This window comes from Neodiprion lecontei, chromosome 2 (genome assembly GCF_021901455.1).
Source record: "Neodiprion lecontei isolate iyNeoLeco1 chromosome 2, iyNeoLeco1.1, whole genome shotgun sequence".
In the NCBI taxonomy this organism is placed as follows: Eukaryota; Metazoa; Arthropoda; class Insecta; order Hymenoptera; family Diprionidae; genus Neodiprion; species Neodiprion lecontei.
The window spans coordinates 6,407,982-6,424,708 of NC_060261.1; the positions used below are offsets into that span (position 1 = coordinate 6,407,982).

At 37.0% G+C, this 16,727-nt stretch overlaps 2 protein-coding genes across 9 annotated transcripts in view; one reads left to right on the forward strand and one right to left on the reverse strand.

Annotated features, from left to right (window-relative positions):
* The window catches only part of LOC107226776 (neuropeptides capa receptor), a 30,691-nt gene extending 19,885 nt beyond the window's left edge, over positions 1-10,806 (reverse strand). Inside the window, exon 1 of the mRNA XM_046730064.1 lies at positions 9,416-10,806. Coding sequence (XP_046586020.1) covers positions 9,416-10,273 — 858 coding nt within the window. The 5' untranslated portion in view covers positions 10,274-10,806. The remainder of the gene's footprint in view (positions 1-9,415) is intronic.
* The window catches only part of LOC107225469 (protein furry), a 107,662-nt gene that overhangs the window by 61,787 nt on the left and 29,148 nt on the right, over positions 1-16,727 (forward strand). The gene's annotated exons all lie outside the window — the stretch shown is intronic.

The following is a 16,727-nucleotide window of genomic DNA, read 5'->3' on the forward strand; positions in this document are numbered from 1 at the left end:
ACTTTTGCGAATACACGATGGAAAGAAAATTCAACCTCCCGGTATCGAGTTACATTGGAAATTTATGACATGTCCTTCGACATCTCGCATGATCGGCAGCAGTCTATTATAAGTTTTGCTGAATTTAAACCGCGTCCAATGAATTTTATATCGATAAGTTTACAGGGAATCGGAGAAAAGTGGAGGTAGCGAAATTGTTTTGCAGGTACCCGAAGATCGTAAAGTATGTCGAGTCCTTTTTTGATTTTTCAATTATTCTTTTTTCTTCTCGTACGCGGTTGGAAAATGACAATTTTTCGACGATTAATAATTTTTGTAATAAAAATTCAAAGATCGATTGGCCGAAAATCTATGCTTTTTTTTTTTTTTTTTTTCATCCAAAATACACGGGAGTAGGAAACAACGATATTGTAAATAAAAGTTTTCTTAATCTCGACGAAAAGTATTTCGATGTTTTTTTTTTTTTTAGTCGACGAATTTGTCTCGAATTTAGACCGACTTTAAACAATGCCACGGCAAACGCGGTCTTCTTCTCAGCTCTATAACTGTATACAAATATGCGAAACGTTTTCAGGCCATTGAATTATACCAGAAGCTGTTACATGATACCAGATTTCGCACTCAACCAGCTAAAAGGGTGATCGCAATTAAGCCATTCTCGTAGCCTTTTGTACAATAATAAACAATACGCTTAGCTTTACAAGCTCGAGTTCCATGATCGTTTCAACGTGTTCCCGAAGGGTTGAAAGATACTAATTGTCCCAATCGTCGTCATCGCGTGTGCGTGTGCGTTTGCGCTCAGCGCGGAATACGGAGAGAAGCTGGGGGGGGGGGGGGGGGGGGGAGTGACTGTAAAAAAGAAAGAGGAAAGAAACATTGTATAAAAAAAAAAAAAAAAAAAAAAACAAAAGTCAATAACTCGCTTTTTTGAGAAAGTTGTACGATAACTCGTAATTTATTGTCGGTGTGCGGAGAAATTCGATACAACTTCTGAAACATTTAACGTTAACTTTGTTTCGCTGTTAGGAACGCGTGATTGGTAATCAAAGGTAAATTGCCAGTCGCTCGATTATCGCAAACTACCAACATCGTCTTGTCAAACTTTCTTCGTCCATCCCGAGACTCGAGATACAGTTGCGATAAATTTTTCGAAATTTGCGTTTTTTTTTTTACTTCCCTTTACTTTGTTCACCAGAATTTACAGTGTTTTTGCTTTTCTTTTTTTTTTTTTTTTTTTTTTTTCCTCTGCGCTCGTTGATGCGAAATGTTCACACTCGTTCTCAGAATAGTTGAAGAAGAAAGTATAACAATTTCGTTTGAAAAAAAAAAACAAAAAAAAAAAAAAAAAAGAAAAAGACGCCGAAGGAAAAATGATGGGTTTATATACTTGTGACGAAAAATAAATCACTGGCTCGCTCAACCGTGTGATAATTAATTACCGAAGGAGGTCGAAAGCAGGGACGCGACGCGTAAAGTACAAAGTAAAACTTTTCATTGTTTCTGCATCGGTTTATTCCTTGATGTAACTTTTTTTTTCGTTTTTTTTTTTTTTTTCCGCTCACGCCCCGCGTTTCGAACCACGTTCAACTTTCGCATATTGGTTTATGCGTGTACGCGTAGTTGCCTAGATGAAAAGTAAACGGGTCTGTGTAAAAGTACGCACGTAAAAGTACAGTCGGGTAAAAAAAATTTACGGAAAGAAAAGCGAGGCTGAAGTTGGCAACGTTATTTTAACGATTAACGTTTCGGAAAATCGTTGTTTCAGAGTTGCAGGAAACGATGTATGAAATTTGTTTTCATATTTTGAAAACTCGACTACTTCAGAGTCACTGTAATACTTGAAAAATGGTAATTTTTTTTTTCCCCTAAACGTTTCGTTACGTTAAAGTTACCAACCTTCAGCCTCACGAACAAACAAAGCCCAAAGTTCGTCGTTCGGTTAAATTTTTATCGAACAAAGTTGAGTATCGGTGATCCAGGAGAAAGATCCGTTGCTTTGAAACACTCAATTTCAACGCCACGTAATTATTTTGGGGAAAAGTTTTACGCGATCGGTAATTTCGAGATGACGGGGGAAAAACTTGTTTTTGGCGGGCTTGATTTCGGTCCGATGTTCTTGGGGATTGTTTATTTATTTTTTTCGCAATATGGATCTTCAGAGATTGTCTGAAATAAACTTGACGAATCGTTGACTCCTGACGGGGATAAAAATAGATTTGTATAAATACGGTAGAGCAGATGGTTTCTCAAGAATTATAATTATACGTCAGAATTTAAGGTCTGTCGAATGCTCATCGAGATGATTTTTGGCTCGAAAACGTTGTAACGTAATCGACGTAACAATCGAAAAAAAAAGCGAAAAATACTCTGGAGTTGCAACAAATCTCGTTCCGATAAACGTTCCGATTATCCAATCTTTTTTTCAGATCGTTGTCGATCCGTCTGACTTCTGTAAAAATTTAGCCTAATGTTCGCGTCAACTTTTATCATTGACGCTATTAATATTGTCGGATATTGTTATATTCGGACGATTTATTTTCTTTTAGGCGAGCCAAAAAATCGAAAGATAGTCATTTTTTGGGTATGAATCCGGAAATAAAACGCTGAATCAAATGTTGATAGTAATTTTACGATCTACCCTTGAGATCGTTGTAAAAAAAAATGGTGAAACCGTTTAATTCGGAGCCTAATAAATTTATCAAAAAATATATCGAACTAAAGTTGTTGGGGACAAAAAAAAAAAAAGCGCGAATCGTAAAAAAAAGTGTCCCGTGTTCATCTTCGTATCTTCGATAATAAGAGAGAAAAAGGCGGATGAAAATTTACGGTATGAATAAAAACTTTGAGGTTTTAACCCCCCTCCCCCATTTGAATGGTTTTTCGTTTTTCTTCTCCCTTACTTTTGAAGATTCGAAGATGAACGTAAGATACTTTTCTTACGTTTATTTTTTTCTCATCCCAACAACATTTTGTTTGAGACATATTTTTTGATAAAGTTATTCGGTATCGAATCGAACGGTTTACCCCTTTTTTTCTTTCCAAACAACGATCTCGGTGATTGATCGAAAAATTACCGTCACCATTTCATTCAGCGTCATCGAATTGCCCTTGGATCGAGTTTCTGAATTCGTAAAAAAAAAAAAAAAAAAAAAAACGCTCAACCTCACGTACCTACTTATTTACCGGTCCGTTTCTCTCGTGACTCGCGATTTGTACGAAATACGAAATTATTTCTCCGTCCATACTGTGCCTACTTCCGTAGCTCTGATGTATGTCCGTATCATTGAAGATAAGAGTGCCTCTTTCACCTTGACTCTCATATATCTATATATGTATATATATAATATATAATATATATATATATATGTTGGCCATCTTATACGATACACGTCCCGGCTTATTGGGAAATGTTTTTATGAATAACCGAAGAGCTCCCTTCCTCCCTCACTCTGCCAGCCCCTTGTTACCTTATATGATTTAAACTCCCACCGGTATATAGAAGGGGGGCCCAAATTGAATTTTCCTCAGCCACTGCCGCCCACGCTTGCTCGAGAGGAAAATACCGAGCCCTTGCTCTCGGTTATACGTATACAGTCGGCTAGTGGACCCTTTCGAACGTCTGGCCGTCCATCGGTATACCTATTCAAAACTTTGACAGTCTTCCGATGAATTTGATTAGCACGGCCCACCGGTCCTTAGGGTTTAGTAATTTCGCACCTTGTTCCGTGCGGTTCGCAAATTATGCTATTGTTGCTATTATTGTTGTTGTTATTATTACTATGACAAGAAAGTTGTGAGAAATAAGACGATTTTTTTTTTTTTTTTTTTTTCTTTTTGACATCAGCAAAGTTGACGAAAAGTAAAAATGACCATATTTGTAACGGTGATCCGTGGCTCCGTCCTCGGTATTATGTCGGATGATTCTAACGAAATATGTTTATCTCATCTCTCTGCGTGTAGAATATACTGTACATATTTTTATAATTTACTTTAACACTCTCATACAACAAGTGTTATGATAATATGTATTATTCGACTTTTGAACTGCAGTCACGAGGGCGATTTGTTTAACTAAAACCTCCTATATTAATACAGATTATTGTGCAACAACGTCAGCTTACGCAAGGTTTAAAACTAGAACAAATACGAATTAATGTTTATCTCGCCAAGCTTAACGTCGCTGTTTATAACGTAATATATACACGTCTTGTGCTCGATTCAAACGTTCACGTCACAATTTCTTCTCTCTCTTTTTATTAGTCGTCTTTTTCTTCATATTCCACGCACTATTCGATTAACGAATGATAAAGATGATATTTAATAAGTTGGAACATTGAATTATCAACCTACACTTGTTCTCCCGAATTGTTACGATTTTCTTATCCCGAGTTGAAAAGTGAACAGAAGGAAAATAGAGAGATAGAGAGAGAGAGAGAGAGAAATGAAAAGAAAAAAATTTCTTAAGCCACAATTTCTATAATGTATAAAATTCTCGTTGTTCTATTTTTTTTTTTTATTCTCTTTCCTTCTCTTCTTTCCCGGATTCTTGGTTAAAAATTTTTTCTCACTCGAAGCGAAAAGTTCTCCTTCAAGTTCGCAAGCTCACCTCGAGACTTTTGCCGAGTTTAGATTTAATAATTCGTGAGGGTTGCAGAGGGACTTGGGGCTGTTTAAATGTACGCTGCTCGATAGAATCTCGGAAGCCTGGCCGAAACCTGATTTACTTAAGCCCCGGATCAGGTATAATATGGGTTATAATATACACATGGAATCTGCGATAATGGGAAAGCTTGTTGCGGTTAAAATTTCACGCTCACGTTACGCCTGCATGTATAATAAATCAGGTCTACGCGCAGTCAAATTTTTCATTTAATTAGCACAACATGTACAATTTTTAGGCGTATTTGTTTCCTTTTCCCTATTTTCTTTTTTCGAACCATAAATTTTCCTCAAGCATGCAACAAACATTTTTAGTTCTCTAAAAGTTTCGAAGGTTTTTCATTTTTTTTTTCTTTTTTTTTTTTTGGCGTGAAATGAGAGTGAAAAACAAAATAAAAAAAATTAGCGCACCTTCTACGAAATTGGCAACTTGTTGGAAGTTTGGTATTTTTGTAGTTTTTTGAGTTTGTTTGAATTTTTTTTCTTTCGCTTCTTTTTTCTCACACACTGCACCCTTTACAATTGAATGATATACGTACATGTGTGTACAACAATGTTCAAACAGTTTTTCATAACGATACCCGATTTAATGAATTTTTCTAGTTACCGTGAGAAACGAAATTGTTCTCAGTGTACGTATACACACATACGTATATATGTATGTATTCGCTACCTTTTCAGGGCACGCGTTAAAGTTGCCGGAATCGTCGTTGTAAATATTATTCCAACGGTTGACACGTCGGCAATTTTGTCGGCTTGAACGTTGCCGGGTTTAATTGTTTTAGGTGGATGAAGTAGGCTCTGCGTTATAACTTCGTGCCAGCTAATTTCCTGCTAATTATATCACGCGCTGATGACTTTCCTTTTCCGAGGTCACGAAGTTGGGGAGAGTCCGATATGCGTATACGCAACGATTGCGTTATTTTTTATTTTTTTTTTACATTTATGAAATGAATTTTCAATTTTTAAATCATTCAACAGATCGGTGAGTTTCAAATCAGTTGGTCATTTTTTTTTTTTTTTTCTTTCTTCACGTCAATTATATTACAACACATTTTTCTGATAATACAAAAAAGAAGAATTTGCGACGGTAAATCGATGATGAATTATGTGGTTTTAAAACGAAATCAATTTGTTTCTAACAAAACAATTTACATTATATCGCGACAATTACTCTCGGTTATTGAAAACTTATCAGTATACTGTCAGAAATCGCAACGAACCTCAAAGAAATATTTTTTCAAAGTAAACTAAATATACAAAAAATGTGGTAAGAATACTTACGCCTATGACGCAAAGGGTCAAGTCAACTTGGAACGAAATCATACGAATATGCTAGATTTTTTACTGTTTCACAATGATTCTAAGTAAAAGACAAGGAAAAAATTTGTACCCTCAATATTTTGAGCTAACGGTTTTATTACTTTCTTTCATAAATTGTTCGTTTTGGGAAAATCATCGTTGCATACGATTCTTCATCTTCTTCCCTTTTTTTTTTTTTTTCTCTTCTCTTCTAAACTTGACTAATACAACAATCTACACGCTACTATCTCGTAATTTAACAACGAAAAATTATCGATCATCAACTATGGTTGTCAGCATAATGTGTGTAAAATTTAATGCTTTCAAGTTGGGTTTGCGTTGGCGATTAGGAGCTGTGATTGATTACGCGAGAATTTTAAAACCGATTTCGCATAGTACGGTGTCTCGATTTACAAGCGAGGAACTTGAAAGTTTTAAGCTATGCGCGGGCACGCGTATCACGTACATAATTATACTCGATGCAGGAAATTACTCGTTTCACGTTTCGTAGTTTTTAACACCGTACTTCTGACGATGATAACCTCACACCGTTTACCCAAACGACACGAACGATGAATAATGTAATTATTACGAAAAAAGATTCATTCCCGCAGCCTGCCTCTTAGTTATACGCATCTATAGGCATTGTTTTTCATCACGTAGGACTAGACAAATTGGCGAAGTAGTCATTTACTTATTCATGAATGTTACCTCCGTTAAAGGGCTGATTCGTCACTCTTGCCCAAACTGTGTTAATTCTAACATTTTTCTTCCAAGCCGTGTCTGAGATGCTTTGCGACTGACAACGAAACGAAAATAAGGAGAAGGTGAAAAAAGAATAGAAACAAAGCGAAGAAAAAAAAAAAAAAAAAAGTTAAATTAAATAAAACCGTGTAGTTTTCAACAGCGACAAAATTCTAACTCACTTATGTATATAGGTACACGGTAAATAATCCTTTGCTCGGATTTTTTCATACTGCAGCGTTATTTTTTTTTATATACATGTGTAAAAAAATTTTTTTTAACAACCTTACGCAACTACTTGACGATCGTTCGAAAGGTCTGACCGATCCTTTCGTTGGATCAATTTTACCTTCGTTTAATCTGCAAGAGAAACTTTTGCAATTTTTCGGTTTCACGAACCGTGACTGCTCGACAATCGAACCGTTTGGATATATATTATTTTCGTCGTTGCCGCATAATGTGGAGAATTTTTTTTTAAACAATAATCTTCCCTCATATCGTACCTTAGCAGCTGAAATATTTATCGATCTAACTCAGACGCATCGTTCAAGTGTGTTATTATTTTTAAACAGTATGGCAAAACCGGCGAGAGTCTGGTAATTCTTCTTTTCGATTTCATTCGGTTCGCAGACGTTGATAAGAAAACGGTGTGACGAAAAAAAAAAAAAAAAACTTTAAAGAGGTTCTGCGATTTGCTACTTTAAAGCCGACCGAAGCGTGCGGCTTTCTATAAAAAGAGAGCGAGAGAGAGAAAGATAAAGAAAATGGAAGTAAAAAAAAAAAGTAGAAGTAATATGTATACGCTGATTTTTTTTCATCGTGTATACAAAAGTCAAACTTACGGGTTATCAGGAATTGCAAATGCGATAACGCAAAGCAAATTAGCCTTTTTCTTCGTCGTTATAGTTTTGCAAATACAGATGTTATAATCGGATTTTAATTCAACTCGATAAGTTATCTTATCAAAACTGAACTTGAGTTTACACCTTTTTATATAATATATATATATATATATATATCTATGTAAATATGTATATATATGTTTCATTCGCGGAATGCGAATTGAGCATGCAATAAATATCTGATCATGTTTTGGTAAGCAAAACGGAAGAAGACGAAAGAAATGAAGAAAAAACGGTGTCGCGAATAAACCTCATTTTATTATCGGGAGGAGAGCAGAACGCGTTTCAAGATGTTCGCTACGTCGTACATCCTTTGACAATTTATCAATTCGGTATTGAATCGTAAAGGAAGATTAATGGAGTGATTCGAGAAGGGAAGGATGTTTTTACAAATGAACGACTCTCTGTCTCTCTCCCTCTCTCTTTCTCTTTCTCTTTCTCTTTCTCCCGCCATTTATACATGTATACGATTTACATAAGAGGAACATTTCGGTATCCCTTTTATATTTTTCTAACACGGAAAAAAAGTTGAACAATTTACAAATTAGCCCAAGCTTCAGATCAAAACCTGCTAAAAAATGTACGCAAGTCAAATCCGAGCCGCCTAAGCCATTGTTAAACAGCGTGATCTATTTCCTCTGACTATTGTCAGAGTCGGCTGTTTGAAAATTGGCAACAACTGAAATCGCCACGGGCGTAAATTCATCGTCACGTCTAATGCTTGGGAATGAAAATGTGATTGTTGAGTGCTTTGGCCTCAAACTTGACTTCGTAGAATCAACAGTGATGCTTGGTTTCGATTTAATCACTTTGTGCCGATCGATAATCTGTATAATTTTCATCTAGAATATATTCGGTTAACGGGATTGGTTATGGTTATAACGGTTAATAACATGGCACGAAAAGATTGATGATTTGTTGGAAAATTTTTCGCAGTTTGGAGTTCAATGAAGTCTGAATTCTCTGACGAGGAGATAAATACAGAGTGCAAAGTGAACATTTTGTATCAGAGAGAGAGAGAGAGAAAGAGAAAAGAACAGTTATTTTTACTAGTCGATTGATGAGAAAAAATGATATCAAGTCAAGTCAGCGTTGATATAAAGTCACTACGATAGTTACAAAGAGTGTAGAAAGATTTTTTCGAAGTTATAAAACATTCGAAACAGGTGATACATTTTTTTTTGTTATGGGGATAAAGATTTTCTTCGACTGCGACTCGATTCGACGGGTAAAGAAGTTTCCGAAAATTGATCGTTGTCTTTGTTTTTGACAATGATCGACTGTGTTTGATGACACTTTCTTAATTCCATCCTGCGGAGCATCGAATCTCTCCAATCATCGAGAAACGATAAAGTTTTCGATGATCGTGCTCGCGTTATGTTGATTAGAAAATTCTTTGGCCGAATGTCATATTTGTTTTTCATCTTTGCATCGATATTTTCCGAGTGATCGTACAGAAGCGCGGCGAAGAAAATCCTGTAGATAACGTAAAGTCCCAAAGTAGAAGTAAGAAGTGTGAACAGGTGATGAATTAGTCGACAAAAACTCTCAGGGTCTTACGTACAGAGAATTTTCAAGGTAAGCGTACCAGTTATTGACACGTTTAGACCCAATTATCGAACCTTTGATTTTCCAAAGTTAAAAATTGTCGGCACAAATTGTGAATTTGTAAACACTGCAAATTTACTTATCTTGTAATTTTGTAACTAAAAATCAAACAGCTCCGACCACAAAATGTCAACAACTGGAACACTCGATTTATATTTACAATACATAAAAGCATGGATGATTCAACGATGAATAATTACCCCGAAGAAGGCGTAGAGCCGCATAACATAGGCGGGAAGATTGAAGCAAAGAAACGCCGTCGACACAACGAGCAGCATCTTGGTGACCTTTGTCTGAGAAGTGGCGGGTCTTTGATTCTGTCCGTTGGACATCTGGGGCCTCTTTACTCGTCTTCCGGTGACCGTCATGGTCCGACGAACGCCAGCGAGTCGCCAAACGGCCCTGGCGATCAACGAGTTAAGAACCACGATTACGGAGAACGGTAGTATGAACGTCAGGACGGTGTCAGCTACGTTGAAAACGTTCGCCCACTCCTCCCATTCCTCGGCGAGGTTGCAGAGGGTCACGTTGTGCTTTTCGGTCGGTGGCTGGGGGCTCGAGAACCAAAGAACAGGACTGCACAACGTCACTCCAAGAACCGTCAGACCCACCAACACGGCCTTGGCTCTGGTCACCGTGCACATGGATTGCCGACGGAGCGGATACTGGACGGCGACGAATCTCTCAACGGTGAACGCCACGACGAACCAAACGCTCAGGAAGCTGCAGAGGGTCGTTAAGAAGATGAAGAACTGGCAGAAACCCTGACGGTTGAACAGACCGACGTCGACCATGTTTAACCACACGACGAACAGCGAGACCAGGAAACCAGTGTCGCTTATCGCCAGTGCTGCCAGGTAGAAACTCGACGACAGTTTCCGTAGTTTTGAATTGAAGAACACGCAGACCGACAGACAGTTACCGAGGGCTCCGAGGTACACGAGAACCGGTGTGTAGTACATCTGGATACGGTGTATAACCACTTCGGCCAGGTCAGGCTCAAGCTGCTCAGTTTCGTCTATCGGGAAAATCCCGCTCGTCACGTTCGTGTCGTTCATTTTTAAAAATTTTTTTTATTGTTGCGCTTGTTTTTCGTTTATTTTATTCTACCACCCTTCTCGATGTCTTCTCGGCATTATCGTCGAAACCAGATAGTGAGAGAGAGAGTGAGCGAGATGGACTGCTCGACGTTCTCACAGCAAAACCACTTGTTGAACGAAATATTGGTGGCAGCGGTGGGATATATCCGAATTCTTGCCAAGGAATTACTGCCGCGAGATTTTGGAATACCAAACTCGAACGTCGTTTTATACTTTGGTGAAAAATTTTCGGCTACTGAAACTGACCTCAATGATTGGCATCCGCGTTAAGGAAAAAACTTTTCCTACTTTTTCATTTTGAAATACGACACATTCTCATCGATCAATTTTCACTTCGAGGGTTGCGCGACTTCATGTTTCGGTTTCTTCACCGTTCGAAGGTCGATATGTACGCATAATGATAACCGAATCCGAGCATAGGTTTATCTTATATACGGCTGCAAAAAAAAAAAAAAGAAAAAAAGTCGCATCCGTTTGTTGATTGTCCGTTTTTTTTTCAGTGACCAACGAAACGTTGAAACGACGATACAAGGTAGAGGGGGTTGACAACCTTTGAAGATTTTCCCGACCTGGAGAACTCTTTACTGGCAATCAGCCACTTCACTCGCGTTCTCCTTTTATCCAATCTCCTTTCGAATCGCCGATCGAAATATGATGTCAAAGAAAAAAACAGAAACGCAAAAATTCGGAAATTTCTCACCGAGACAAGATTTCGGTTAGATATACGAATTCGTACAACTTTCGACGTGTTCCAACGCGATGTTGAAGGGTGTTAAAGATTACCACACCGTAGGCTAAGCCATGTATCACGGAAGTTTGGTGCGCTTTACGGAAAGCCCGGGAGTGGAGTAAAAAAAAAAAAAAAAAAAAAAAAAAAAAACACAGACAGAGATAAAAGAAACGTAGAGAGGGTAGGAAAAAAAAAAAAAAAGAACACTCGGCGAAAAAGGTAAGCTTCAGGAAATGTTTTGAGGATTAATGGAAGCCTCACGCTTGTTTCAGTCGCTCGTGGAATCTCTTCTTCTACTCTCGCGAATTTAAAGAGTGTCTGCTCGATGTTGCTCACAGTTTGATAAATGGTTTTGAAAGAAGAAAAACAAAGAATAGAAAAGATTAACGTACGATAGGAATACGAATTCGCGTATTACGTACGTACGTATTGTTGTTTATATTATCGTTGTTATCCTTGTTGTCGTATTATTATTATTAAAATTATTATTATTATTACTTCAACGAAGAAACGCAAAGGTGTCTTTCACTTAATTTCCTTATCAGAATTTCACACCGCACTTCAAGTTTTCCCGGTACGTTCATACATTTCGCATTCCATGTTCGTCTAAAAATCCGTCTTCACGTACAATTGTTCCTTACAGCTCGTGGATGAAAAAAAAAATGATCATCCCTTTCACGTCGATGACAGTTTCGGAGTTTGAAACGAGTCTCTACCGGTATCTGATTTCAAGTCGGAACTTTTTCGAAATCCGTCAGTATATCCAAGCAATTGTGGAAAACGAGGATACCTTGGTAACAGAGACCTTAAGGTATTATTTCCTCACCGTCTAACCGAGTGACCTCCCGGTTTGTAGGTGGCACCAGACTGCCTTTGGCACGGCGTCCCTTCTGCATGTCGCCTATCTAGATTCGCCGTCTGACTTTGCTTCTGCGCGTCGGTTCTCCAGCCACCCGCCAACCTCTCACGTGTCTTTTTTGCCGTAACGTCGAACCTCTTTTGCCTCTCTATCGGTAGTTCTCTCGCCTACGAGATACCGGAAGCCTGCTTTCGGCTTCACCGTCGCGTTTCTACCTTGTTATACACATGTCGTAAGTCATTGCAACCACATGAACGGTGAAAAAACGTCGGACGGTTTCGCAAAGTTTGTTTACGTTGGATGTTTTAATTACTCGTACTTGAGGGGTTATATCCAGTCGGGAGACCGAGAACAAACCATTTTTCAACGACTTTTCACTAAGACACATATCAATTTGTTTACGTAAAAATTTATGTAGTTATATATTTGTATAAACAATGTTTCTTAAAGCTGGTATAACCGATCTTCGTTAGCACCGCTAAAAGAAAGGGGGTCTTATTAAACTAAAAAAACAAAACAAATTTAGTTAATGGTATGATCTCGTCTTTGATCGAAGGAATGAATGAAATATCAATTTTCGACAAAAAAGATGCTACTCGGAAGAAAAAAAAATCCCATTTCACAGAATAATTTTCGCCTTAATTTTTTTTATAAAATGCAAGATATTTATCGGTTAGAAAAAACCTTCGATCAAGGACTGAAAAATATATTCGTAAAGCTTGTGTAAAAGTTTGAGACTCATCGGTTCAGCCGTTTCCGAGAAATCTCTTGCTCGCCGACTTTGAAAACATGGTTTTGAAAAAAACGCGTTCAAAGTTTCGAAATCACTTTACACGCCGCTGGGACGACTTTACAAATATGCGCTTAACTTCGAGAATAATTGTCGGATCGACGTGAATTTTTTTGCCTATATACCCGAACATATTTACATTATAAAAATGAAGTTACAAAAAAAAAAAAACGATTTTTGGAAAATCCCGACCCGATACAAATAACCCCTTAAATATTATACACGAAATTTTATACGTATTGCTTTTTTTCGTTCACCGATCCTGCAAACTTTCTCCTGCACATATTTATAAGAATTTCTATCTAACACTCGACTTATTATTCGTTCTCTATTTCATCCCCGCGTTACGCCTGTAAAACGATATCATCTGCCGAAGCGGCCGATTCATAGATCTTCTACACTTCGTCTTCGGCGTTTCCTTCAGGGACAGAATCCCTGACCCTAAATCGTGATTTATAACGATCCGGGGAAAAAAGATCAATCAGCCCGACACCCCCTTGGCGAGGAGATGGCAAACGTCATTGCCGGATCCCCGCATCTTGTTGGGGGGCGGAGACGAGAGTCATTAACGACTTTTACCCCCTCGCTAATTTTTTTTTATTATTTTTTTTTCTTCCTTTTTTGTTTCCTTCGATTATATCGAGGGTAAAAACGAAGGGGAAACAGAGGAAACGGAAGTGAAGAATAAAAAATGAACGAATCTAACGAACTTTGGCGTCCATTTTTTTTTTTTTTTTTTTTTTTATTCAACATTTCTCCCATCACACGTATCATACAACGTGCAATCAAAGTTGCGTTCAAGAATGGGGAAAATTTATTTTTGCCATCGAGTTTTCTCGGCTCGTGATTAAACGATTATTTTACCGATCGTATAAAAAAATTCATCGTCCATTATACGCCCGGATCTGAACGGAAACGGAAATTCATTTCTTACTCCTGTATTCTGGTTTTTTTCTTTTTTTCTTCTTTTTTTTTCCCATCCTCCGAACTTGGCGCAGGGGTTGAAAATACTGTCGCGGGAAAAAAAAAAGAAATGCCCATGAATCATATCGGTTTCGCATTTTATGTAGATAATCGAGAGAAACAACGAGTCGAACATTTTTTGTCTTGTCGTTGAATCAGTTTTTAAAAGATTTAATTGAATTTGGCGAATATTTTGCGATACGGTAAGAGTTTCATGATATTGGATTAATTTCAATGTCATTTGATCTAAAAACTGCCAAAAGAATTTCTATGAAACACATCTAATTATTATAGAAGATAATATAAAATTGGTGTTTAATTCCTTGTTGTTTTTATGCGAATCTTGAACGGAGAATCTGTAATTTTTTTTACGCACGAAACTTTTCAACGCGTGTCGCTAGAATTTTTGCAAAAATTGTAAATTGATATTAGAGTTTTAGAAATTTGGTGGGGATGGTTTTTACGCACATTTGATGGCTCGTAAAATTCAGGTTATGAACATATATTCACGTTGGACCATTGAGAAATGTCTGAAACATTCAGACTTTGATTGTTTTTATAGAAAAATTGTTCGCTTATATTCGCGTATCGAAGTAACACTTATTTAAGTAAGAAACAAAAAAAAAAAAAAAAAAATCCTCACCAAAATTTCGAGACATCGATTGTATCTTGAATTGTAAAACCAAGTTTTGATTCTCAACATCATCACAAACCTCGCCAAACAAATGCCAGAACATTTGAACGTTAATAAAACCTGTTTATTTACACAATTTCGAGTCCGGTGAATTATTAGTTCAAAAAAGTTTCGAGTGATTAATTTCCTTGATAAAGGAAAATAAATTTTCATTCATGCGAAGGAAGAAACTATCCTGGCTTTCGAAATATTCTTTGTGTTTTTGTATCCGTGATCGGGATTATTATTTATATGTACATATATTTATTTGAAAATTTGAAATTTTCGCTCCCCGTATTCGATCCGCTGTCTCGAATTTCCAAAATCTGATTTGAAAAATGATTTGTAATCAGTGAACGGTCAAAGACGTAGTAAAATTCAAAAAATCTTTTCACTTCCACCTCTTTACGTTTCTTCAGAACAAACAAAACGACGGATCGGTTTTTACCGATTGCATTGATTTTCTGAATTGACGAAACAATTTTCAACGATTCATGGAAGTAAAATTATTATGTATATAAAAAAAAAAAAAGATCATTTTTCACCCGATCAAAGTTTCACAGAGAATAAAAAATTCTTTCAAAAGAAACGTTTCGATGAGATAGAGTGAAAAAAAAAAATCTTCGAAACGGCACGCCTTTCGAATATCTCGCGGTCTGTTCAACGATCTGAATTTAGGTTATGGATTTTTCCCGAAGCATAAACGCGTCCGTCAACGCCAAGCGAAACTTGGATGCACGGCAGCTTTGCAAGCTCGCGATAAACGCCATGCAGCCTCGGTTTATTATGATTGAAAGGTACAGGCAGCAACTCTATTGCTTTTAATGTAAACATTCACCATTCATACCACGCGTAGAGATCAATTTTACCCTGCGCCATGACAAGATCGTCTACAGGGTGTCCCATAACTCACGGATAAGAGGAATAATCCGTAAAATCCGAGAAAATTTTCGGGTCTGACTGTGAGTCGGCAAATTATTTAAATATCCATAAATTATTAAACATTAATATGTATATATACAAATAAAGATCAAGTGTAGAAAATTGGAAAATACGGAAAATCGAAGTACGAAAAGACGAAATATAGAAAGGTCAAAATCTGGAATCGTTATACGATTTTATTTTATCGAGACTGATTCTAACGACTCTGTATTCTCATCTTTCGATTATCTTACTTTTCCCATAACTCGACTTTCCGCATTCTTAAATTCTATGAATCAAATTTTCGCTCGTTTGAAAATTCGATATTACGTTCCTTCTTTTTCTTTTGATTTTTCTATATTCTTAATTGATTTCGAAGCCTTGTTTTATAAACGGTGAACTGAATAAACGGATTTATAACGTTGAAATAATCAATATTTCTTAATTACATATTTCGATTAAACGAATTTTGAACATTCTGAAAAATCTTGCGACGAGTCAGTTTTCAACTAAACGAATGGATAAGAAAGAAAAAGCATGAGATAAAAAAAAATCCCAGCCGGTCTACTAAAATTTTTGGGTCGGTTTAACAATTTTTCAATACATTAATAAGTGAAAATTGAAGTAAAAACTAAAAATCGAACGTTGATATGACAGCCTAAATGTTATAAATGAAAAAAAAATTGTGTCGTAACTAACCGAAATCTATAAAAAAATGACACAAACTTAAAGTGCATCTGTTGGGATATCACGTTAAGTTGAATCTTTTCTAACAGCGTAGAATTCAACTCTACGAAATACTTGAAAACGAAGCGGTGAAACTGTGCAAACAACAACGACAAACGTTGGCTTTCCAAACCTAATTTCAAAGTTTCGAAGTCGGTTGGACCGGAAACTTTTGGACCTTGCTACAGAGTTTATGCTCCGAATGGGTGAATAACCGGTTTTGTTGCATATTGTTGTTAACTATTGCAAGATATGTACGAGTAGGAGATTCGTCTTGAACTTCCTTCGTTGGAATCTTGCGAAACGACTCTTTACGCACTCTGATAATTATTATACACTGGTCGACAGAACAAAAGTAACCGGTCATTTTTTTGACAGACACATTAATATTTATTTTTTTACGATTATTGATGGTAAAAAAAAAAAAAAAAAAAATAAAAAAAGTTTCTCGGTGTTGTTGCGGTGAACGAACGAACAAAGTCTGTACATCGACCGTTTTTCCCCGCGTCTGCCGAAGTGGAGAAAAGCCATTTACTCGATATGCCATTAATTTGGTCGACGTAGGTAAGTAAATACACGCGTCTGCCGAACATCCATCCTTTCGTACAAGATTTATTGTCATTCTTAGCGAACCGGTTTACCTTTATATTATTAAACCTACGATAATGTACTTCGACCCTCTGACGAACACAGTCGGAATTTCTAATTCCTTTGGCATTTTGGTCATTCGTCGTTCATCCGTCCGTCATC